At 41.9% G+C, this 27583-nt stretch overlaps 1 protein-coding gene across 1 annotated transcript in view; it reads right to left on the bottom strand.

Annotated features, from left to right (window-relative positions):
• Positions 1–687: 687 nt before the first annotated feature.
• Positions 688–27583, bottom strand: part of GDF11 (growth differentiation factor 11) — a 355478-nt gene continuing 328582 nt past the window's right edge. Inside the window, exons 2-3 of the mRNA XM_088473142.1 lie at positions 9084–9457; positions 688–1068 (exon numbers count right to left, since the gene is read on the bottom strand). Of these exons, the coding sequence (XP_088329268.1) occupies positions 688–1068; positions 9084–9457 (755 nt within the window). The remainder of the gene's footprint in view (positions 1069–9083; positions 9458–27583) is intronic.

The raw sequence follows: 27583 nt of genomic DNA, 5'->3' as shown, positions 1-27583 counted from the left end.
AGGCAACAACCCCCAGATGTTATTTTTCTGGAGTCTCCCCTGTAAGGGAAGAGTTGCAAAAGATTAAAGGTAAGAGAGAATTTCCAGTGATTAGGTATGTATGGGGCAGTTATGGATTAGTGAATGGAATGTAAAGCACAAAGCAATCCATGCAATGCACTTCATATAAGACCTGTTGAGAAAACACAATGTATCAAGCAGTTGCCAAGTGCAAAACAGATCTTTTTGGCCCTAATTTGCAACAACTTGCAAGCGTTTTAATGAAGCAATTTTTTTTATAAATGAATATACCCCCATCATTCCCCTTTAAGTTGCAGCTTCTGACAATGAAAGAGGTTTGTCTTTCACTGTAAACTACCTAACTGATAGCAGGTCTCTTTAATCTAGTGCAACATGACATATGATTTGAACTGCCACTATTTTTATGAGATTATATAGGTATGGACCCAAACTGAGCTGCCATACTGACCAGGTGTAAAGACAATAGCAGTCATTACAAGAGCTTAACTAAATGCAGAAATCAGACATTGTGAATGTCAAACCTCTAGCGTCTTAACTAGCGTTGGATAAAGGGAGTGGTAGCATAAATAGTGCACTATACCCATTACCATGTTTTGGTCTGCTTTGTACCCTTGAGAGAAAGAAAGAAGTTGGACATGAGTAGATAGAAGACAGAGAACCAAAGTCTTAGGAGCAGCCACAACGGTCTACAACCATTCCAGGGATCTTGCCATAGATAATTTGTTGCTTGTCATTAAAATACAGCATGTTAATAGGCGACATCTTTGTAGGTGTACAGCAAGGGCCGGCAGATCCCCGCGGATTTGCTTGTTGAACGAGATGGGTGTGGGGGTACTTTTGCATGAACATATATTCGCACTGGCCAGAACAATAGTTGGCTTTGTATCGTTTGGGAGCGATAATCCAGTCCCAGCCAAAGGCCTCAAAGTCCACAGTGAGTGGGTAACGACAGCACCGTGACTCGGTGGAGTGTTCATCACAGTCAAGTCCCAGGTTCCGTCTTGATCGTTTGTTGTTCTCCATCACACGTAACTCAATAAATGGATGCTGTAGGGAGAAAAAATATGGGCTTAAACACAATGGCAAAATATGGAGGGAATAATACATGGATTCATTTAACTGTGTGAAAAAAACAGAAGCAAAATGAATGGCTTTATACAACACTATGCATAATACATATATTGCTATATGTTTAGCATAAAATAGAAGTCTGAACATATTGTTATATATGTTGTATAGCTTGCTAAAAGATACAGCTGGCATTTAGTGCCAAGGGTACCACCAGAGATCAGCTGCATAAGTGAGAAGAGGACCTGGGACTTTCAAATTTTATAATGAAAGACTCCACTCTCCCAATTACTTCTAGAGGAGCTGTCTTTTGCATAATAATACTTTCATTTGCTAATAGTGTCAGACAGAAAACTGTACAAACATCACCAGGGGACTGGATGTAGTCAGTCTGCTATACACTGCACACCAGATTGCAGGAATGCTATATACAGTACATCACTATAGACATTAGCCACTAGATTGGAGGAATATTTATACTAGACACATGATTGTAGGCCTACTGTTTGATGTACAGGCCAATAGTGTAGAGGTCTGTTCAAAACACCAACCACCAACTTCTTCTTCTACTGTATATACTAGACTTCAGATTGGAGGCTTGCATTTTATAATAGCCATTGAAAAGCAGAGATAGTGATAACTATAGTGGGTAGCACCTCTTCAGTATGCAATAAATAATAAAACACTAATATAATTTATAACTGAAGAGAAGGTCAATAACTGGTGCGGTTGTTTTTACCTTGTTGTTTTTTATAATACACTATGTAGATAAAAGTGATTGGACACTGACAGCAAATAGATCAACAAGATTTTATTGATGTCAATACTTTGTAGGCCCACCACGTGCAGTGATTACTGCAGACACTCTTCTTGGCAACCTGTCCAGAAGTTCCTGGACAACAGCAGGCGGTATGTTTTGCCATTTCGCCTTAAGTACAGTGACCAACTGTGACACTGAAGCAGTTTGAGTCGGCCTAGAACGCACCTGTCACTCCAATTCATCCCAGAGGTTCTTAATGGGGTTAAACAGGCTGCAACTAGGACGGGGGGGAAGGGGCTAGGAGGGCATGTGCTCTCGGCACCTAGAAGGGGTGCCCCAGGTAGCTGCAAGGGGGGATCCTGGAGTAGCATGCCGGGAACAGCAGACAGCAGCCCACAGCTAACCAGACACACAGCACCACCGTCATTCTAATGATGTGCCTATAGCAAGCTAATCAGAATTCGAGGACCGGCAGCCAATCAGCAGTGGCTGCCAGTCCGCAAGCTCTGATTTGGTTTGCAACCGGCACCACATTAGAATGATGGTGCTGCTGATCGATGTGTTGGAGCCCCATGCCCGCATGATGCCATATGCTTTACTGTGGCATAATGTGTTGTAAGAGGCATTACTGTGTGGCATAATGTGTTGTAAGGGGCATTACTTGTGTGGCATAATGTGTTGTTAGGGGCATTACTGTGTGGCATAATGTGTTATAAGGGGCATTACTGTGGGGGGGGTGTGCAAAATTACTGCCTTGCCCCAGGTGACAAAAATCTTAAGCTGCACATACACGGTGCGATATGCACCTTACGACGCAACGGGGGTTCTGATGGCCGACATATCAGGCGGTCCCCACACACGGTGTGATCGGTTGGCTGACCGCCCAATATGCCAGCGCCCCCCCCCCCCCCCCACATAACGCTGCATGGGATCGCACATCACATCCCCAGATCAACTGAACCTGCAGTAAGATCTGAAGGTGCGATGTACAACCCACCGGATGTGCGTACTGGCCGATATCATGCCCATACATGTTATGATAGAGCAGCAAAATCATACCAATCCGTCGGATTGGCTGCTATATCAAACCTTTAGTTTCATCCCTGGGTTAAGATCTGGACTCTGTGCTGGCCAGTCCATCCGGGTTTCTGAATTTTCTATATACCAGTCCAGCGTCACCCTGGAAATATGACAGGTGGCATTGTCATCTGATAAAAACATTTCCATAGAACTGCCACAATGTAAGGAGCACAGAGTTATCGAGAACATCTCTATACCGTACTTCTCAGAGTTAACATGACCATGCATTACATCTAGTGGACCCATGCCAAACCAAATTAAACAGGGGGTGTCCAATCACTTTTGTCTACATAGTGTAGTTATGAAATTGTGGTGCGCTTTGTATACTGGCCAACAGAACTGGCTCCGTTTCGTATAGTTCCACCAGAATGGACTGTTTTGTATCCAGAGAAGATTATGGCCCTGATTCCGACCGTCGCTCTGACAGAGCGCTCGCTCTGAATCAGGGCCGGGCTTTTTTCTTTATAGAACGGCCTCCTGGCCGCTCGCATAGCTGTGGGTGACCACCCACAGCTACACCGAGCGGCCATGATGATGGACGTGATAGTCCAGACCATCACGACCATCGGGCTTGCGACGAGACCCTTGTGGTAGGGTCTCGTGGCTGCAAGCCCCAGAGAGCTTTCGGCTCTAACAGAGCCGGAAGCTCTCCACTGACATCACTTGTGACAGGCGTTCTTATGGGAAAGCCTCCGTTTGGGCAGCCACCACCCCGGCCCGCCCACCAAAGGGGGCGAGCTGTCACTCAACATTGACAGCTCGCCCCCTTTGTTGCGAGACCCGGAGCGACGGAGTGCCCTTCGCTATCCGGGTCTCGCGCATGCGCACGACGGAGCCGGGAAAAAATATGTGATATACATAAAGAATATGAAAAAAGACAACATATAAAGACAATAATAAAATGATACCACACCTCCTGAATAATATTTTTCTATTGGTCAAATTGCATGTGTAGTATTCCTGTTGTTCTGTATAATCCCTCCACAATAAGAATACTGCTGGGTATAATAAGTAAGGAATAAAATATTTCTATATATAGCTGATCCTTAATTGCTGAATAATAGACATCAATTTAAAGCTGCTAGACGACAGGATATTTTTGCTAAACACACTTAAGTGACCAACAGACCTTTAGGATCAAGAGGAAAGGCTATATATAGAAATATTTTATTCCTTACTTATTATACCCAGCAGTATTCTTATTGTGGATGGATTATACGGAAACACAGGAATACTACACATGTCATTTGAGCAATAGACCAATATATATTTATTCAGAAGGTGTGGAATAATTTTATTATTATCTTTATGCGTTGTCTTTTTTCATATTATTTATGTATATCACATATTTCGCCCTTTTCTTATTAGTCTAGTGTTTATGTTTTTAAATGACCTGTTAGTGGGATTATGGACCCTAATTGATCGATAGCAGAATTTCTTCCAGTTCAGATATCCCATTATAGACAACCAATTAGGTTTACATGCCCTGTGTGTGTTTTGTATGTTTTGTGTATGTTTTGTGTAATACCTCTTTTCCACCAAAAACCCGGGTCCGACCTGGGTTTTTGGACATGGTTCCAACACAGGTCAGACCCCATTTACACTGCACCTTCGATCTGGGTTACTCTCAGGTCAGCCCTGTTCACACTGAACCTGGGTCTGCCCTGCTAAACTTGTGAGGTCATAAACAGTGGGAGGTGACTGCTTCACAACCACCAATCAGCTTATTTTAGGTATGACCCAGGTCGGATAACCCAGGTATGCGCCGTTTACACTGCACCATTACCCAGGTCCATCCTGGGTCCAACCCTGGTAGCTACCTGGATAGGATTGCCGGGTCATTTGACAGGAACCCTTTTACACTGAGCTGCGACGCGGGTAGACCCAGCAAAAACCCAGGTATTTGCTCTGGTGTAAAAGGGGTATAAGTAAGTCCAGCCATAAATTATATGTAGGTAAGATCCTTTTATAGCTTCTGAATTTAGTGTCCCCCATAGGGAAGTACTTTTTGCTTTTTTCCATTTTGAATCCATGTTTTGCTTCTGTGAGCACCTTTCCAAAAAATCCAAACCCACTAGTGTTTGGGGTAAAAACTATTCCATATACAATTGGTGTTCTAGTGTTGGGACCAACGTTTCTTCTTTGGATAAAGCAGTGCTGCCAGGTGATCTATATAAAGTTGCCTCTAATAGACTAATGTTCTGAGATTTTAATCATTTTATCATATTCTCTATATTTGCAATTAAAACTGTCAGGATCTCCAGATCTCATTTCTCATTTCCTCCATATGGCCTGTTAGTTCGGGTAAGTAAGCAGCCCTGCTGTGGAGTTGTTTTGTTGTGTGTGTTTTATTCTTCCCTATTTCATTTTCCGTGTTATACAGTATAGCATCCCCATCCATTCTATTACTCTATACACAGCTGAACATCTTGCCAAACATAGTAAATTAGCCCAAATATGCCGAAATCAAGGCCTGATTCAAAGGTGCATGAAATTCGAACACAATACAGGTTGTGTTCATGTAGTTGAGTGATTATTTGCAATAAAGCATGCGCAAAAGTTATAGACCAACTTTGCACCAAGAAAACCAAGTGTGTTTGTGGCATCTGGCTGTGTACTAGATTTGTGACCATGGACATGTGGCCTTCACTCAACAATATCTGTAGAGGAAACAGGCTAGATTGTACATATCAACTTCAAGTGAACCTTATGCATACCTATGTTCACAAAATGAAGGCTTACATTATGCAAGTGCATACGGGAAAGTCATATAATGGAACAATTAAAGGAGATTACCTCCCCTACCATTTGCTATATCCAGGCACGTACATAACTTACATAAAGCACAAACGGTGTAATGGTTAGCGTTACTGCCTCACAGCACTGAGGTCATGGGTTCGATTCCCACCATGGCCCTACCTGTGTGGAGTTTGTATATTCTCCATGTGCTTGCGTGGATTTCCTCCGGGTGCTCCGGTTTCCTCCCACACTCCAAAAATATACTGCTAGGTTAATTGGCTCCCAACACAAATTACCCCTAGTGTGTATGTGTGTGCCTGTACATTTGGTAGGGAATATAGATTGTAAGCTCCGCTGGGGCAGGGACTGATGTGAATGTCCAGATCTTCTCTGTAAAGCGCTGCGGAATATGTGTGCGCTATATAAATAACTAGTAATAATAATAATAAAGCCTGGACCTCTGCTGGTCACAATTAACAGGGAGGCATCTCCACCAAAGTGGGATGTAGTCCAGTCTAAATGCTGACGCTGATATCCCGACAAGGGAGTTAAGATAGGAGTTGAAAAACCGACACCTATCTTAATCCCGTTGCCAGAACACAGACAGACGGATGCCCGAACAAGGTAAATCCGGGGCGCCTGTCCCGGGGGGGTTAGGTTTAGGCCCTGTCAGGATACTAACCATCGGGATGCCGCTGTCGATATTCTGACAGGAGGCATCCCGACAGCCAGCATATCATACCGATTCAACCAAAGTATTCTTACAAGTAAGATTGGTTACACTCAATATTAAAATGGAAAAACCCTTTAAAAACTAACACTTTTTACTTTTGAAAAAATCCTAATCCCTGCATTGACCAACCTTTGGATTTCCCTTGCATGAGACTGGCCTAAAACAGCAGTTGATTTAGGGCTCTGAATGCCTCTCTACTCTAAAGATAGTTAGGTAGACAGAAAAAATTAGCAATAAATTATCATTTATTCATTGCTGGATCTCAGGCAATGTGATAATGTAAATACCTCCTGTAGGTTTTTAGAACAATAATGAAGATTTTGCTCAAAGGCTGTTATTTTTACTGTTGGGATTTTTTGAGAAAGAGCAATTAGGGCAAGACTGTCAAAAGACATTACACCAACAAGACCACCAGTAATGGAGATGGAGGCAGGTATATAATAAAATCTATGCAGAGTTTCTACCGTGCAAAATACAGATGTATTATTTACACGTCACCTATTACCGTTACATGTGGCCTTTCACTGTGGTTGCCATTAGAGTGGTTTTTGGCTGGAAGCTCACAGGCAGTATTCTGTAATTTCTGTATTATAAAAATACACTCAGATCCTTTTGAGCCCCGCACAATTCTTTTTTGGCTTTTATTGACACAATACATTACAGATATTCACTATCAAAAATATATATAAATTAGAATTTTCAACATACAGGTTCCATACAAAAGGTGGACAATGAAAAGGTCGACCTGGAAGACGATCAACATGACAAAAGGTCGACAATACAGAAGGTTGACAGGTACAAAAGTTCAAAATGGAAATAGCCGACGCAGAAGTGGTTAACACATGATTTTTTTTTTTTAAAGGTTGGGTTTAGGGTTAGGCACTTATTCAATGGTTACGCACTAGGAGGGATGGTTAGGGTAAGGCATTTGCCTTGACAGTTAGGGTTAGCAGGGCCGGCGCTTCCATTAGGCAGCTTTAGGCAGCTGCCTAAAGACGCCGGAATGGGCAGCCCGCTGAGGCTTCCTTGAAGAGGGGACAAGGTCTTGCATCTCTCCTGGAAGCCACTCCTGCCGCCTGAAAGACCTGGGAAAACCTGCCTCTCTACACCCGCTTTCACCCCCCCATGACTACACAACACCGGATACTGGGCTAAGAGCAGAGAAGAGGGGGAGGAACATCAGTGTGTGGAGCCAATAGCTGAGTGTCGGCGCTTTGCTCTCTCCGCCCTACGCGTGATGTCATCCATCAATGCGTCCGAGTTTCAAAGCCATCCGGAGAGTTGCCCGTTACCATGGTGAGTGACTGTCGTTCCGGTGTGATTACGTCATATGCTGACTGAACTCCACCTGTCCTATCCTTCTGGTTACTCACATACCACAGCTGAATGTGCACCTTACGCACTGCCCACCGTCTGCTGCTCTAGGCCGTGGCCGGGGTGATGAGAGTGTGCACGGGGCTGAGTGCTGCCCCGGAGCCCGTCCCGCTGCTCCAGACGGTAGCCGGGGCGGAGCCCAGCAGGTATAACAACGTGTTGCTGTGCCCGCCGCGAGGGAGAGGGCAGCAGCTGCACCACGTGGTCTACTTCCCTGGAGATGTGCAGGCAAGTGCGAACTCTGGGCGTCGTGGTGGGGCGTGCCTGGTTGGGCACTGGCTGGAATTAGCCTGGGTAACAGACTGGCTCTGCGTGGTCTGCAAATTGAATTCTGCTGGCCTCTGCGATCGTCCAGTGTCAGCCAGTGCAGGGGTCATCACCCTATAGAACGTAAGCCTGCAGGCCAGGTCCTCATACCTCTAGGTCTGTCTGGTGTTACCCAGTCTCATTCTGTTCTGATACCAAATATATATATATATATATATATATATAATGTAGTGTGTGTTCTAACTATATCTATCTATGAGGTGGATAGTTATGCAGTAGCATGAATTTATGCTAATGCTACAGTATACCCGCAAATGTTGCGTTTAGTTGGGGGGGCGCATGCAGAAGTTTTCCCTAGGGTACCTAGAAGCCTTGCACCGGCCCTGAGGGTTAGGCACTAGGAGGGATGGTTTGGGTTCGGCACCAAGTGAAGGCTTAGGGTGAAGATTAGGGTTAGAAAAACAAAAGAAATGTGTCGACCATTGCCACGGTGATCTTTGAACCTGTCGATCTTTTGTACATGTCGACCTTCTGTACTGTCTATCTTTTTTCATATCGAAATATTTCCATGTTGACCTTTTGATGTCGACCAAAACAGTTGTCGACCTTTTTACTGACAATCTATTGTATCACACTTGACTTTGTAATTCTAACTTGGCAGGTGTTTTGGAGTCACAGCTTTCTAAAAATCTAACATCAGCATTTGCCTCATCAGCATTGTGAACGCTCTCTGGTAAGCAGAATCCTTTAATCTTTGTTTCTCTAAATGATACGTTTTAAGCCACGCATTTGAACACACAGCTGGCACAGTGCAACTGCAAATGGCTCATTAAATCAGTTATGGTTCCTTTAATGATTTATTCTCAGCACCCATTGTAATTTATTGTAAGACAGTTTACATATCTCTACTGTTTTTTATTATAATTATTAGATCAGCTGGTAGATCGTGTTTACAATAATGTAATTTATATTGTAGATGATTTTTATACAGTAGTCCTTAAACTACTCCTATTGAATTATTTAAAAGGTGAAAGTACCCACCAGCCCTTCTGCTCCGGGTCCAAGCGAGGTGACAGCAAGATCATTACCACTGGGGTCAAAGGCATTGATCTCAATGCCCCAGTTGTTGTGTGGCTGCTTGAACCAGTTTTGTAGCACATGCTTGAAATCAATGCTTTGCCAGTGGCCTGTACGTGAGTGCAGGTCAATCTTCAGAGACCGAATACGGATGTGTTTGCTACCCTCCTCTGTTACAGGCTTGAGGCGCAGAATTTGCAGGTAGACAGTGGAGGTGTGCTGCACGGGTCGCAGGTACACCCAGAGCTGGGCTTTTACTACCTTGGTGAACATTATTTTTGGGCTGAAGTTAAAATAGCAGCAGTGAGGATTCCCATCCAGTCTCACTACTGGGTCTGCTGTAGATGGAAGAGAAAGAGTTACCAGTTACAACTTCAGAAGTTATTGTGTTATATATACCTATAAAAACATCGCTTTGTACTACATTATCCCCCAGTAAACCAGCAAGTTTAAGATAGTTTTCTGCCACAATAACCTTTCACAGTGTGCAACCAATTTATGCAACCTGTCATTCTTTTCATTGTAGATTTAAAAACATTTTACCAACAGGGCAGATTGAGTAGATTATTTAAATTCACAAGAAATCAATTACAATGTATGCTTCTAGAAATGGCATTATATAAAGTAGACATCATCAGCATAAGTTGGGTTTGATATTTTTCACAGGGGTTCCAAAACAATTACCATGTGTATACATATATTAGGCCTGATTCAGAGATGTACGCAGACCGATGGTTCACGTACATCTCCAATGTTTTCTGTACCTTGCTTGAGCAGGACCCGTTCTGCGTATGTACAGGACCCGTTCTACGTATGTACAGGACCCGTTCTGCACATGTGCAGAACGGGTCCTGTGTTGTTGGACGCAGTGCCCCCTAAGCCGCAGCCTGTCAAGCAGCCTGGGGGAGAGGAGGGGGGTGGCGACGGGAAGCGTTTGCCAAAATGGAGGTGTGGGAGTTTTGTGGGAGTGCCAAGGCCAGTGTCTGCGCCTTCCGACTCAGATTTACTGGCCTCTGCAGTGTAAATTCCCCGGCCACTCTGAGTAACCTGATGGTTACTCAGATGGGCGATGTTCACGCAGAGTGATCTGATGCTGCATCTTTGGTCACAGCAGCAGATCACACAAGCATGCAGGAGACGCCTCCTGCTGCATTAGCATATTTTCCAACAGACGCTGTGTCCAAAGAAGTAATTGCTGTGCTTACTGCGTCCATCTCTGAATCAAGCCCATAGTAAACATTCTGGACATCACATGCAATTACAGATGTGATCATTGGTCAAATAAAGTTTCAAATTAAAAAAAACAAAGCATGGAAACTGTGAATAAGAGTTAAATCAATATGAAATAGTCTCAGTGTTTTGTCACATAAGTCTCTTGTGCTCCTTCCATCACTAACTGAATCCTGGTGACAACCATTAGAGAAGAGTATAAACAAGAAAGGAAGATGAAGTTTGCTCCCTTTTCTCCTCCTACTTCACAGTGTTAATCATTGTACTACAGCAGTTAATGACCAGTGTCCCAAACCTATTTTATGTTTGGATGTGGGAGGTTGAGCAGTGCAGAGTGCCGCTTTGGGCAACTAGAGAAGAGAAGTGAGACACAAGATGATCTGCATTGTGAATGTGGTCTAGAAATTAATGTAAAAATGTTCTGAAATTTCAGTTATTCAGATTTTAGTTTTGAATTTCCCTGCAGCAAGTTTCGATGGTGACATATACAGGGCTGGCAACAGAAATCTTGGGGCCCATTACACGGATATCTATGAGGCCCCCTTTCCTCCCCCTCAACAGAACCCACACATCTCTCTAAAATACATATATCACCTAATATAAGACACTTTAATTGTGTTATCTATCTCGTTCTAAGAAAAGAACACATATATACAGATTGATATAAGCTACATGCATCTACATATCTATATTTTTTTATTATTATTTTTATCTATATCTGTACAGCAGTAGAGAAGGTCTGGTGCCCTTGGAGAGAGTCTGCCGCAGTCTTCCCCTACGTCTTTGTATATGTATATATATATATATATATATATATATATATACACAGATGTATAGATGGATGTAGGCTGCATGCATCTAAATCTATCGATATACACATCTATATCTATCTATATATATATATATATATGTGTGTGCATATATAGATATAGATGTGTATATAGATAGATTTGGATGCATGCAGTTTACATTCATCTATGTGTGTTTATGAATATATATATATATATATATATATATATATACAGGAATAAATGTATTGCAAGATCAATAAAAAGTCAAAATATGCTCACTTTTTTAAAATGTTATAGATGAAAAAGAAATTCTATAATATTTTCAGCGGCAGGCCAGGAATACAGGGAGTGCCGACAGGTGCAGAGACGTCATGACGCTCTATGTGCTGCGTTGCGGGCTTGCGGCCACACTCAGAATGGGTCACGTGGCCACTGGGGGTACGGACGGGGGCAGGATTGGATGGGTAATACGTTTTTATTCTTCCTTAATAGCATGTGCCAGGGCCAGATGGGCGGCCGGCGGGGTGGTGATAAACTGACTTACTATTAGCCGCTGTACCCTGTCAGACGCTATTTATGCCCCTGAGCCCTCGGGGCCCCTCAGATGCTCGGGGCCCGACACGGGTGTGCCCCTTGTACCCCCCTGTTGCCGGGCCTGGGCGTATAAATAGGGTCGTACCTAGCTATGGGTGACCGTTGCCGCCACACAGCGCAGAGGCTCTGTGTGTGGCACCGTTGCCGCCCGACAGCCCTTGCTCCTGACTAGCAGGATGCCTGGAATGGAACCCTGCAGCACCCCACAGAGAATATGCAGCCAGGACGCCCGGTCAGCGCTGCATTTACCGGAGCTGACGGTCATGTCCCCTCTGCGTGACGTAATGATGTCATGTGCACAAGGTCATTATGTCACACACTTGGGGGTGTAGCCGTCACAGCACACAATTATGCCCTGTTACAGCTATGCGTATAAGTACACACCAATCGGTATTACAGCGAACTGTGAGCATCCCAGATCTTGTACATTTGGCTGAACAGATGTACAGAAGGGAAGGAGTTTGTAGCGACATTTGCATAAACTCACAGACAGGAGATCACCAATAGATGCTGCTGCGTGTGCATTTGCGTGCGACTCAGGCCTATAGTGTGGCTGGAAACATATTCAATCACAGAAGCAAATAACATAGCAGACTTTTCTCATGACATCATGGGTCTGGTTCTCAGTCGCATGCAGTGTCCATACCGCACGCTGTTGGCCTTTGTTTTAATTCTTTGCATACATCCCAGTCGCACAGTGCAAGCTTCCCAACTGTTAGCGCTCAGAGACACAGAACAGAATCGGGCTTTAGGTGTGTCGCAGTCATGTCGCTGTAAGAGGCTGCGTCTAAAGACTCACCAAGACGCACCCCTGCAAGACTATACGGCCGGGCGTCTCAGTATCTCAGTATTAATGAAAATGGCCGCAGCATTAGCATAAGATGCATATGTGGCTTTGGCTACATATGCAGTCACAGCTGCACGCAACTCACAAATAGTCCCAATATATATATATATTTATATATATCTCTATATATAAATCTATATATATATATGTAGAAAAAATTGAGGGGCACTCACCAGTATTGCACATATAGAAAAAAAATCAAACTTTATTCCTCACATAATCCATAAGTGAATAATTCTCAACGTTTCGGTCCCGTCCGGACCATTATCAAGAGATACATCAATGCAGCCCCCACAGCAATATCCAACAGCTCCTTATGGATCCCAAGTTGAACTGTATATCTCCCACTGGGTCCCTAAATACCCCCATCAATCAGCCAAGTGGCGCCCAAACATGTCTCAAACACCAGACACAAATCAATCTAACAAGCGGCACTTACCACCTGTGATACACGAGTGTAACGCGGCACCATCACACCAGTACTTCCTGTGTGTGAGCCGCATGAGGACGACAACGTGGACGGAGCGACGCAACTTCCACCAGGTGAAGCGCACATGTCACTTCCGCCGGCGCATCACATAACATATCAATCTACAGCAAACAACTACCAGCATCCTCTGGCGTCGGTAGCCACGCCCACCGGACGTGCCAAGGATTATCCAATCACAGTCAATCCCTGGATCGTCACCATAGTAACCCCTTGCAATGGGATAATAACATAGGCAAAAAAAACAAATACCATACAGGAATTTACCTGTTGGCATATACTATATACATCCTGAAGGGCGATCCAACGCAAGATGACTCATAAATGTAGCAGGCAATGAAGAAATATTACATGCGCATATGTACATATTACATACACATGTGCATACACAAATGTACACATGTGCAGTACACACACATGTGGGGCGACACTGTACTCATCAATGGGGGCATCCAGAGACCTCTACCATAGGGACATGCATAATCCAAACACTCACAAGTGCAAAAGTTACAGTATATAATTGCATATAAATACATATATAACCCTGAATCAAAACCAAAAAATGAAAAATAACTAAAATAAGGAACATAATAACAACATACTGACAATTATGTGGGAGTGTATTGATCAAAAATTAAATAATTAAAACAAGAGTCAACTACCACTATGAGTATTCCAATGACAGATTCGCATAAAGAATATTAGCGCAAAAAAATGTTGAATGGATTACCCTCATTCAAACCATTAGGCGATACGGAGCGAAGGCGAAAAATCCATCTTGCTTCAAGCTTTTTTAATATAAGGGCACGATCACACCCCGTTTTGGCGGTGGTACCCAATCAATGATGCGACATCTTAGAGAAGTAAGCTGGTGCCCTAACAATAAGAAGTGGTGGGCCACTGGCTTGTCTGTTGTACCACTTGACAGGGCCTGTTGTATTGATGTCCGATGGTTGGCCATTCTTTCTCGAAATGTGCAAGTTGTCATACCCACGTAGGACAGTCCACAGGGACATGTTAATAAATAAATCACATAGTCCAACTGGCAATGAAGCTTATATCGTATCCGAATGGGACTCCCATTTTGTGGATGTGGAAAGCTGCAACCTGGAATCATTGAGCAGCAGGTGGTACAACCCGTACACTTTATGCACCCTGGTTTCTGTGTCATAAGCCAAGTGTGGTCCCCTAAAGTTGGAGATCTCTTGGGGTGCATTAATAGTTGTTTTAAATTCCTGCCGCGTCTATATGCCATCATCGGTAGATCTCTACACCCAAGGCTCAAACTTTGATCACTGGTGTCGAAGCTGAATAATTGGCTGAGACAAGTTCGGTTTAAAATTTAATCGCAGCGACGCCATCTTGTGAATGGCCGCAAGACTCCATTTTAGAAATGAGATCGCAAGACGCCATTTTGCGAATGGCCGCCTAAGCACCTTTTTAGGTAAACTCACAGTATAGTACATGTGGCAATATTTATGTTAGCACTATGCGATCGCTTCTTTCATCATTTCTCATACACACAATCATACCCACAAGAGCGCTATTAACTAGTCGCATATTAGCGAATGCATAAAACTTTGAATGAAACCGCTGTAAAAGTAACTTTATGCGCACGCATCTGCCCCAAGTTAACTAGCGTCCTTAAACCCTGAATACCCACACATTCCATATTCACACATAAGGTTCCATAACTATCAAAATGTATGATTTAAGTCGGTTAAGTTAGTTTCTATGCTGAGAAATAAAGGTTTTTGATAACTAAGGTATTATACATGATAAGCAAATTGTGTTTGGTCTTGTTCTGATGCGTACGCTTTTTACAGCATTCCGGTATTATCGGTGGAGAGATTGCATCACGCAAACTCAAGTTATGGATCGCAGAACTTACAAGCAACAAAATGTTTAACTGTTGGAATGTACAGAAGGCGTTACTAGAAAGATTCTCCTGCTGTTAGAGGCAGGGAGAGTCTATTTGAACCAGCCTGTTAAATGTGCTGTAACATATGCTTCTCTTCTGGGAACCAATGACATCAGCAAGAAACTTCCCCTTTGTCCTGTTTTAGTCTGAGGGGGATAAATATGTGTGCCCGTATACTGGTTTTTTAGTCCATGCTGAATGCTGTATGAACTGAGGGTCTCTATTCTGAGGTCTATCTCTGGGTCCGGAGGCGCAGCGTATGTATACTGTACTTGGATCTGTAATATTTCCTTTTACGCCTAAATTGTGTATGTATCAATTGCGTGTAACTGACTGTACTTTTACCTGAATAATACTTGTGCGGTGGAACCACAGATTCCACTCCTGTCTTTATTTGCGGTCAGACTGCATACGCAAATTAGCGTTATTCTTAGAGGTTTATAGGAAGGATTTTAGAAGGTATAGGCAGGGGTATATAAAGGTTCTGATCCAGTTTTGTTAGTTGGGGGCTCGTAAAGAAGTCACTTACCTGCTCACACGGTATATACGGTCATCGATATTTCAGCAAAGGGTGGAGTGGCCACATGCAGGGTTTGCCTGCAACCGCTTTGTGCTGAAAGATCGCTATCCATCTCCGTGTGAATTAAGGAAGCTGACTAGAATCCAGGGACAAAAGAGGAAAAAGTTTGTTTTCCTCTGTTGATAGAACCTTGCGTTTAGAGGGGTGCCGCAGTATTGCGTATGCAGCTAAAACGCATTTTTGCATACGCAGTTAAAAAGTCATTATACGGTTGTGTGGTAGTCGCATTAATGTGTATGCGGATGGTCTCACAATAGCGTATACGCACTTCCGATTCTGCTGCCACGTGTTTGAACAAAGCCATTGAGGTTTACATTTTTTATTCTATTACCAATATCTGGGTTAAACGTGTATTTTTCTGCGCAGGAAAAAAGTGTGTAACAGCGAATACTTGTTGAACAAAGTTAAGTGTATCGTATGATCCTTAAGGGCTAGGTGCAAGGGGTAGCCTAGTCGCTCGGTAAGCAGCTTTACCATTCTATACACAGTAGCAGGTGTACATGTTGTCTTTGTTGTATAGAGGTGGGTGAGAGTAGCCGACATATAAACTCTCATAGGTTTGGAAGTTGCCTTACTAAAACTTATCCGGGTGTGGAAGTTGCCTGTTTCAAATCTTATCTAGGTGTGGAAGTTGCCTTACTAAGTCTTATCCAGGTGTGTGGGCACCGTCGACTTAAATCGTCCACAGGTAAGTGAAAGTATCTTGATTGCCTTTCACCAGTTTAAATTTTTATTGAAAAGCGTAGGAGTTGTCTCAGAATGGGTGCCACGCAAACAGTAGAGATGTTAGGCAATGATGTGCTGTTAATGGAGGCTCCGATTGGATCAGCCCGTCGTATTATGCATACTAAGTATGGTACTTATGCAATAAGGTATTGTGATTTATGGTTTAATATGATGAGGAAGAGTGTTAGACCGTTTCCCAGAATTGGTAGTTTTGACAAAAATGTGTTAGACAATGTCCAGGATCACATCAGTATGGTACGATCCCGAGAGAAAAATATTAAGTATTTTGAATGTTTAAAACTATGGCAGCATGAAGGGGATGCTTGACTTAAAAATGTGCAAACGACACAAACTAGCGTTGCGAGCGCATTGCCAGAAAATATGTCCGCGACGCTGAGTTGCAATATGGGCGAGCCGCAAATTGGCGTGCACGTGCGGCAAGGTAGCGTCGTGGAGAGTATTGCCAGCAGTTCACGCTCACCTCCCCCACCTTATGTGGATGGAGGTGCAAGTACAGTTGCCAAAAATACCCATAAAAATGTAACAAGTAATTTGTACCCCCTCTTAAGTAACCATAAAGAAAATGTTTATGATGTAGATGATGAGCCTACTGTAATGTTTACCATTTCCCATGCTGCGCAGATGCTAGATGCTGCATCACCACAATCACGGGTGGTGCCGCCATCTCCATCGGTAACAGCAAGGGAAGTGTTAACACACTCTGCACTCATTGAGGAAATTGTTAATACCATACGTAGCAGCAGCAGATTAAACCCCCAGCCAGGTAACCAGGTCAGAGGTAGCAACGCTGCCGGTCTGCATCCCTTTCGGACAATAACTGTTCCGAATGGAAATGCGGATGCAAACGGTGTAGTGCCCACGAGGGAAGTAGTAATGCATTGTCCATGGACAAGAGCAGAACTAAATTCCATCATAAATGATTTCCCTGATCCAAAAAAGGAATTAGCCAATGTCAAAGATTTTTGAGAAATTTGGGTAGTTCTCATGAGCCCACTAATAAAGATTGGCGTGTGGTGTTAAGGGCCTGTCTACCACGCAATACCGACGTGACAAAATTTATCACGGATTGTGTATTGGATGGCGACGTTCCCTTAACAGACCAAGTAAACCAAGGTAACATTTCCCGCATTGTGACTCAATTGGGTGTATATTTTCCAGTAGTAGTTAACTGGAACAAAATCTTCACAATCAAACAAAAGGAGAGTGAAACTGCAGAAGACTATTGCGACCGGGCTCTGCAGGCTATCACCCAGTACACTGGGATAGAAGATATTAAAGATAGCATTCACCACAGGGGGATGATAGTCACAATATTGATGGACGGTTTAAAAGAGAATTTAAAAACACGGGTTCAGACCTCACAGCCTGACTGGAGAGGACTTACAATAGATAACCTCATAGAGTCTGCCATAGAACATGACAAAAACATTTAAAAAAAAAGGGAGACCCAGAGCGAAAAATTAATGGCTGTCAGTATACAAGCTCTGGAGGGAATGACTGTAACATCACAGCCAACAGACACGCTTGCACTTGCACACACACTCATGTCAGAACAAGTTGCTCTCACTAACCCCACTCAACAACAAACACAAATCTATCCCACTAACCCAATGCAACCACAGATCCCAGGATATCCACCTACTTCTTACCCCCCACAATACCCTTACCCTACCTATCCTTACCCATATCCACCACCTTTACCCTCTGCTCAAACTTCACAACAACACATGCTTTCACCTGAATCACGGACATGTTTTAATTGTAAACAAACAGGACACTTAAGTAGAAACTGTACAGTAAAAAGAGTATAGGCCCCACATCAAGGGAAACCTGGATACCCCCATAAGGGATATGCACAGAGACCAGCAAATGTTCAGCAAACACCAGCTCCAATTGTAGCCGTAAATGCTTTATTGGAGAATGGTAGCCAACGCTAGGGGTCAGGTCATACCTGTGGTCTACAGATAGTCAGGTTAACGGGAAGTACTAGGGAAGAACCGGTCTTGATGGTTGATGTAGCTGGTACTGAATATCCTTTTCTTGTAGACACAGGGGCGAACAAGTCAGTGATGAAATCTCCCGTTAATTTACAGGTGACCAACGAGACAATACCAACAATGGGTGTGACAGGTAAAGTCTAACGTTATCCTTTAACAAAGTCCGCAAGGTTAGTATTGGGCCGTTGCATCCCAGACATTTTTTTCTACTGGCTGCCGCGGCTCCTACTAACCTGCTGGGAAGAGACTTGTTATGTAAAATGGGATGTGTTATATATTGCACCCCTGATGGTGTATATTTAGATATCCCAGAGAGAATGGTATACGAGGTGCAGGATATGTTAGACACTCCTCAAAGGATAATGTATCACTCTACCGTTTTAAAAGAAAATCCATCACAAGTAGATGAAATGTTGTCCCAAATTCCAGATTCCCTTTGGACAAAAGATGGACAGGACACTGGATTAATGGCAAACGTAAGAGTATAGAAAATGATGTCTGCCAACAATTGCGCTAAGAAAAGCTGCTAAAGAGTAAATCTCCTTGGTGTTATCCTCACCAAAAATACATTAATACAAACAAATATTCGGAGAATACCACTCTGCGCTCACTTAAAGTATAAGATTTACTTATCTTAAATATGATGTCCTGATCTTGGGACCTCAAATCCTTTTGTAATAGACACTTTGTATAATAGGTATGGGATATATGTTCCGATGTTGATGAATATGTGGGAACATAAAACATAAAACACAATCTAGTGCAGACGTATAAGAATTTGCTTAAGTGCACGATAATTCACATATAAGGGTATATATGATCCAACCCAAATTAAAACACATATAACCCATTCAGGTATGTATTCTCCATGTGTCCATAATGAAATGGAGAAAAGTCACGTTTAAAACAGAAGAGACAAATTTCCAAAAAAATAAAAGATGTTTTAATTGGATATGTCCAGATGATGGAATTCCAAAATGACTTTAAAAATACAACAATGCTTCACAGCTGATATATCCACAAAAGGTGATGGTGGCTTCCTACCAGAATCCAGTGGTTTTTTGTGCGTATAAGAGTGATCTCACTGCCCGCAGTAATACACCCAAATCTTCGATGGAAATGGCACCGTCCTCCTCTGGTCTGGTCAGGATAGCTGTTCAACACCAATACCGCCAACGCGTTTCAATCAGTACTCAGATCTTCCTCAAGGCTTAGATGTTTACCACTCTTCCCATGGGTATTTATACCCAGTGGGATAAGATACACCTAATTGCTGGGAGGAGCCACCCTCACTCACAAAATACACATGCTTACAAATATTACATAAATGACTATCTAACATAAAAAATATCTTCCTAAACAAATAGCCATGCCATCGTTTCATTAATGACATAAAAAACATAGATTTCATGATCTTTATTTATAAATAAAATAATTCATATGGATTTCCGGCTATTACTTCCGGTTCGGCCAATAAATATGTCTCCGCAGAGCTTATCCATAAAGGTTCCTCCTCCATTAATCTAAAACTATACCTCCATCTAGCCTGCGCTACCCCAGGGGCATCACCATCCGGTCCCGCATCTACATCCGGTCGGGACACCAAAGGCGTCCCCGCGATGCTCCCATACCAGGGTTCCCCTTTGGTAATACCTCAACGGGGAACCTCGGCTGTACATCCGTCTAATCCGAGGTTCCCCGTTGAGGTATTACCAAAGGGGAACCCTGGTATGGGAGCATCGCGGGGACGCCTTTGGTGTCCCGACCTGATGTAGATGCGGGACCGGATGGTGATGCCCCTGGGGTAGCGCAGGCTAGATGGAGGTATAGTTTTAGATTAATGGAGGAGGAACCTTTATGGATAAGCTCTGCGGAGACATATTTATTGGCTGAACCGGAAGTAATAGCCGGAAATCCATATGAATTATTTTATTTATAAATAAAGATCATGAAATCTATGTTTTTTATGTTATTAATGAAACGATGGCATGGCTATTTGTTTAGGAAGATATTTTTTATGTTAGATAGTCATTTATGTAATATTTGTAAGCATGTGTATTTTGTAAGTGAGGGTGGCTCCTCCCAGCAATTAGGTGTATCTTATCCCACTGGGTATAAATACCCATGGGAAGAGTGGTAAACATCTAAGCCTTGAGGAAGATCAGAGTACTGATTGAAACGCGTTGGCGGTATTGGTGTTGAACAGCTATCCTGACCAGACCAGAGGAGGATGATGCCATTTCCATCGAAGATTTGGGTGTATTACTGCAGGCAGTGAGATCACTCTTATACGCACAAAAAACCACTGGATTCTGGTAGGAAGCCACCTTCACCTTTTGTGGATATATCAGCTGTGAAGCATTGTTGTATTTTTAAAGTCATTTTGGAATTCCATCATCTGGACATATCCAATTAAAACATCTTTTATTTTTTTGGAAATTTGTCTCTTCTGTTTTAAACGTGACTTTTCTCCATTTCATTATGGACACATGGAGAATACATACCTGAATGGGTTATATGTGTTTTAATTTGGGTTGGATCATATATACCCTTATATGTGAATTATCGTGCACTTAAGCAAATTCTTATACGTCTGCACTAGATTGTGTTTTATGTTTTATGTTCCCACATATTCATCAACATCGGAACATATATCCCATACCTATTATACAAAGTGTCTATTACAAAAGGATTTGAGGTCCCAAGATCAGGACATCATATTTAAGATAAGTAAATCTTATACTTTAAGTGAGCGCAGAGTGGTATTCTCCAAATATTTGTTTGTATTAATGTATTTTTGGTGAGGATAACACCAAGGAGATTTACTCTTTAGCAGCTTTTCTTAGCGCAATTGTTGGAAGACATCATTTTCTATACTCTTCTATATCTATTATCCAAACGATATCTGCCTTTTTGCTGCTTTAAACTATGTTCTCATTAAGAGAAAACAGACAAGTTTTATCTAGTAAACTTTTTGATGAAAATTGTGAAGATACTATTTTGGAAGATGATGATGTAGGTAGTATAATGAAAAAAATGGAAAAATTGCTATTAAAGGAGGGCAAATTGTGGTGGGAAGTGCATACATTAGAAAATTATATCACTAATAAATTGATCCCCAGGGGACTTAAAATTGATAAAGTTGCTTCTTTTGAAGATTCAACCGAAGCATTTAAAAAAGATTGGGACAAAATAATTGAAAATTGTTCATTTAGACTTATGGAACTAATTATTCAGGAAAGACGTAAACAATTAAAAATGGTGGAGGAGGAAAAAGTGTCAAAAACTCTTATTGCTCCATTTTCGAAACATTCTGATTACAAAGATTTAGAAAAAAGCATTGTGTTTAGATTAAAAAAGAATGAAAAGGAACTAATGACAAAAAAATTAAAGAAATTTAATAGGGACAAAAATGAATCTAGTATATTACAGGAAGCATTGGATGTTACATCAGTGAGAAATAGTAAATATAATTCAAGATCCACAATAACAAACCATGTTTCCCATGATAGGTGGGAGAAACCCTGGAATGGGACAAGAAAAAGAAGGGAATCTCCTATAAGGATAGAAAAGGAATATACACCTCGTCATCATTGGAAATCTCATAATTATATAGAAAATAGATCTTTTTTAAATAAATATACCTGTGATCTACATTCTGCCAAAGGTCCACAAAGACTCCCAAAATCCTCCGGGTCGTCCAATAGTTTCGGGTTGTAATTCTATAACTGCAAACCTTTCTGAGTTTATAGACTACTACTTACAACCTCTTGTAGTGAAGAATAAGTCCCATCTTAAGGATACTCGTGATGCCCTAAATGTTTTGAAAGAGATACAGTGGGAGGATGACTATTATATCGTGACAGCGGACGTCAATTCCCTGTACACAATAATTAATCATGATGTAGGAGTGGAAGCTGTCACCACTTTTTTGGAAGATAGTGGCTATGAAACAGAACTCTGTGACCTTTGGATTAAGGGGATCTATTTTATCCTCCAAAATAATTATTTCCACTTTAAGGATCAATTCTATTTGCAAAAAATGGGGACTGCAATGGGTACCAGGTTCACCCCAAGCTATGCCAATATGTTCATGGGAATGTGGGAGTCTGAATGTGTTTGGCAGAACCATAATTTTGGGGCGAACCTGGTATCCTGGTCGCGATACATAGATGACATTCTTTTCATATGGAAGGGTGATGCGGAATCCTTAGCCTCTTTTTGCAGTTATCTTAATAATAATAGTTAGAATATAGTGTTGACCTTTGATAGTAGTAAGATTGGTGTGAATTTTCTGGATCTCAACATTTATGTTGAGGATGGTATATTAAAAACTCGTAATTTTGTCAAACCTACAGACTCAGGATCATACATCCACACTTCAAGTTGTCACCATAGCAATTGGTTAGACTCTATCCCAGAAAGCCAACTACAAAGATTAAAAAGAAATTGCACGGATGATAAAGTTTATAAAAATCAGGCGGAAGAATTGATCAATAAATTTAAAAACAGTGGTTATAAACCCGAAAATTTGGAGAAAGCAAGAAAAAAATGTGGGGATATAGATAGAAATTTCCTATTAGTCCCAAAGGAAAGTATAGAGGATAAGAGAGACAAAGGTGATACAATAAAGAGAGACTTGTCCACAGCATTTATTTCGGGTTACACCACCCAGTTTAAACAGGTAGAAAAAATCTTTAGAACACACTGGCCCATTTTAGTAGAGGACCCTCTTCTAAAAAATGTCATCTCTGATAAACCCAAATTTGTATACAGAAAGGCTAAAAACATAAAAGATAATTTAGTTAAGAGTGCATTGTCTCCACAGAAAACGGGCACCACTATTTTGTCGAAAGCTTTTTTAGGTGTGGTACGTGCTGCATGTGTAAAAACACTATGGGAATGAATAAATGTGAAGAAATAACAATAAATGGCCACACTAAAAAAATAAGGGAATTTATAACTTGTGCCTCAAAAAATGTTATTTACTTTATAAAATGCAGTTGTGAAAAATATTATGTGGGGAGAACCTCCAGGAACCTCAAAATAAGGTTCGGGGAGCACTTATGTAATATAAAGAATGGGTTAGAAACCCATGCACTCTCCTTACATTTTAAGGAACACCATCAGGGAAATCGGAAAGAAATTACAGCCTTTGGGGCATGCAAATTAGTAAAAGGGAGTTGGAGATGCAATGATGTTGCGAAAGTTTTAGCTAAAACTGAGATGGAACACATATATTCATTTAAAACTTTGATGCCGTATGGGTTAAATAAGGATTTCGAAGTTAAATGGTTTTTGGAGTAATGATGTTTTGGGTTTTAAATATGTAATTCTTATATGACATTTTCCTTTATTTCAAAGGGTTAACACATGGGGAACATCAAGGATAATTTTGGAAGATAATGGATTACCGGAATGTTTCAAAATAATTTTTTCTAAAACGATGTTTTTTAAAATGATGTTTTTTATTTCGTTGATTATAAATTACTGAGTATGTAAAATACTGTTAATTCTGTGAAGGACAACTAATCACTCAACATATAGGCTGTGAAGTTGAGTATTTGTTGGAAAAAAACAGATATGCCAGGATCCAAAATGGCCACTGAAGATTCTTCTATATAGGCCAAATGTTAATATATTGTTTTGCTTAACTTTTAAAAGAGAGAGATATTTGGCTTTTTCAAAAAGCAACAATTGTTGTATTGCCTCTCTAAGGTTCTTAAAATGATTGGGGAGGTAATTTTGAAGAGCATATAACGGGGATGTTTTTAGAATAATACCGGAAATAACATCCGGGTTAAAGACTAATGTATAACATTATTTTGGTCCCCTATTAAGAAATTCCTAAAGGGGAACCTTGGTGTGGAAACACCGCGGGGACATCTTTTTCGGCCCGATCGGATGCGGATGCGGGACCGGAAAACGAAGTCCGTCATGTCACGTGGATTAGACGGATGTACAGCCGAGGTTCCCCGTTGAGGTATTACCAAAGGGGAACCCTGGTATGGGAGCATCGCGAGGACGCCTTTGGTGTCCCGACCGGATGTAGATGCGGGACCGGATGGTGATGCCCCTGGGGTAGCGCAGGCTAGATGGAGGTATAGTTTTAGATTAATGGAGGAGGAACCTTTATGGATAAGCTCTGCGGAGACATATTTATTGGCCGAACCGGAAGTAATAGCCGGAAATCCATATGAATTATTTTATTTATAAATAAAGATCATGAAATCTATGTTTTTTATGTTATAAATGAAACGATGGCATGGCTATTTGTTTAGGAAGATATTTTTTATGTTAGATAGTCATTTATGTAATATTTGTAAGCATGTGTATTTTGTAAGTGAGGGTGGCTCCTCCCAGCAATTAGGTGTATCTTATCCCACTGGGTATAAATACCCATGGGAAGAGTGGTAAACATCTAAGCCTTGAGGAAGATCAGAGTACTGATTGATAACGCGTTGGCGGTATTGGTGTTGAACAGCTATCCTGACCAGACCAGAGGAGGACGGTGCCATTTCCATTGAAGATTTGGGTGTATTACTGAGGGCAGTGAGATCACTCTTATACGCACAAAAAAACACTGGATTCTGGTAGGAAGCCACCTTAACCTTTTGTGGATATATCAGCTGTGAAGCATTGTTGTATTTTTAAAGTCATTTTGGAATTCCATCATCTGGACATATCCAATTAAAACATCTTTTATTTTTTTGGAAATTTGTCTCTTCTGTTTTAAACGTGACTTTTCTCCATTTCATTATGGACACATGGAGAATACATACCTGAATGGGTTATATGTGTTTTAATTTGGGTTGGATCATATATACCCTTATATGTGAATTATCGTGCACTTAAGCAAATTCTTATACGTCTGCACTAGATTGTGTTTTATGTTTTATGTTCCCACATATTCATCAACATCGGAACATATATCCCATACCTATTATACAAAGTGTCTATTACAAAAGGATTTGAGGTCCCAAGATCAGGACATCATATTTAAGATAAGTAAATCTTATACTTTAAGTGAGCGCAGAGTGGTATTCTCCGAATAATGGCAAACGTAAGCCCAGTAATGGTAAACTTAAAAGGCGGTAGGCAAGCTCCAAAAATTCCCCAGTACCAACTAAAACAGGAAGTAGAACTAGGGGTGTTTCCAATAATTGAACGATTATTGCAACAGGGAATTTTAGTTCGTACAGCTAGTGTAGCCAACAGTCCCATCTTTCCAGTAAAGAAGAGTGGTGGGAGGGGTTATAGGCTGGTGCAAGACCTTAGAGGTGTTAATAAGGTAGTAGAGAGCCAATTCCCTGTAGTGCCAAATCCAGCTGTCATCCTGATGCAGATCCCACCAAATGCAACCCATTTCACTGTCATTGACCTCTGTTCTGCTTTCTTCTCTGTGCCTTTCCACCCTGACTGTCAGTACCTATTCGCATTCACATACAGAGGTGTGCAATATACATGGACACGATTGCCCCAAGGTTTCATAGACAGCCTCAGTATTTTCTCCCAGGCATTGCATGACTGTTTACAAGCTTTTCAACCTGCCAATGGATCAGTTCTAATTCAATATGTGGACGATTTATTGCTATGTTCTGACTCGTTTATGTCATGTTTGAATGATACTAAACTTTTGTTACTTCATCTCTCGCATACAGGACACAAAGTGGCTAAGGACAAGTTACAACCGTGCCAATCCAGAGTAAAATATTTGGGACACTGCCTAACCCAGGGGTTACGACATCTTACAAATGATAGAATCCAGGCCATACAAAACATGACACTGCCGCAGAATCAACTGCAAATTTGTACCTTCTTGGGAATGTGTGGATACTGCCGAATGTGGATCCCAGGTTTTTCTATTCTGGCCTTGCCTTTACAGGAACTAGTCTCTTCCTCAAAGCCTGATCGCGTCATACACACTGAGGAATCAGAACAGGCTTTTCTTAATCTTAAGGATAGTCTGACAAAAGCTCCTGCATTGGGAATACCCGATTATGAAAAACCTTTTGATTTATATTGTACGGAAGCCGATGGTTGTGCTGCAGGTGTCCTTACACAAAAACATGGTGATGCCAGTAGGCCGTAGCATACTACAGTGCCCAATTGGACATGGTAGCAAGATCACTCCCCACCTGTTTCAGAAGTGTAGCAGCTACCACTTTATTGGTGAGTAAAAGTGAGGACGTAGTATTGGGCCATGATATGATTGTCTACACTCCCCATGCTGTATCTGCTCTGTTGAACTCAGCTCAAACCAGACACGTCTCCTCGGCTAGGTTCACCAAATGGGAACTAGCTCTAATCGCTCCTACAAATATTACTGTCAAACGTTGCAGTACGCTGAATCCAGCAACATACCTACCATATGTACAACATGATGTACAAAGGGTGGAAGGAGAAGAGTTGCTGGTGGGAGGTGAGCTCAGCAGACATGATGATACTCACGATTGTATGACATATCTGAATCAGACCTTTACTGCTAGACCTGACATACATGACACACCTTTAGAGAATGTGGATGTAACTTTCTAAATGGATGGGAGTTGTCATGGACAAACAGACACAGGTGAATTATGTACAGGTTATGCTGTTGTAAATGATACAGACATCATGGAAGCTAAACCTCTCGGTCCTCCTCACTCAGCCCAGGTGGCAGAGTTAGTAGCACTGACTAGAGCATGTGAACTGGCAGCAGGCAAATCTGCTAACATTTACACTGACTCGAGGCACGCGTTCGGGGTGGTGCACGATTTTGGGGCTCTATGGCGTCTGAGAAATTTTCTGACAGCACCAGGCACACCAGTTGCACATTCCCGACATATAAAACATCTTTTAGAAGCAATCCAACTGCCCAAAGCAGTGGCAGTAATTAAATGCAAAGCCCACACATGTGAGGATGACCCGGTGTCACTGGGCAACAACAGAGCTGATGAAGCTGCAAAATGGGCAGCAGGGTTAAAAATGTCTTCCCCAATTGAAACAATTATGTCATTCCAAACCATTGATATGCTGAAATTAATTGAGATGCAAAGTTTGTGTTCAATTCAAGGCATATTACCCCAGCCTGGCTGAGCCAGCACACGGTCTGACTCACCTAGGTAAACAGGGTATGTGCAAGTTGGTGAGGGCATACTGGTGCGCACCAGGTTTTTCTTAACAAGCAGAGAAGATGGCAATGTCCTGTCTGACCTGCTTGAGAAAGAACACAGGGAAAGCGATCCCTACTGAACCGTCCCACATTCCACCTACTGATGGACCTTTCCA

The sequence above is a fragment of the Taudactylus pleione genome, unplaced genomic scaffold (genome assembly GCF_031769625.1).
Source record: "Taudactylus pleione unplaced genomic scaffold, aTauple2 ptg000130l, whole genome shotgun sequence".
Taxonomy (NCBI): Eukaryota; Metazoa; Chordata; class Amphibia; order Anura; family Myobatrachidae; genus Taudactylus; species Taudactylus pleione.
This window is presented reverse-complemented; position numbering and strand designations above follow the sequence as displayed.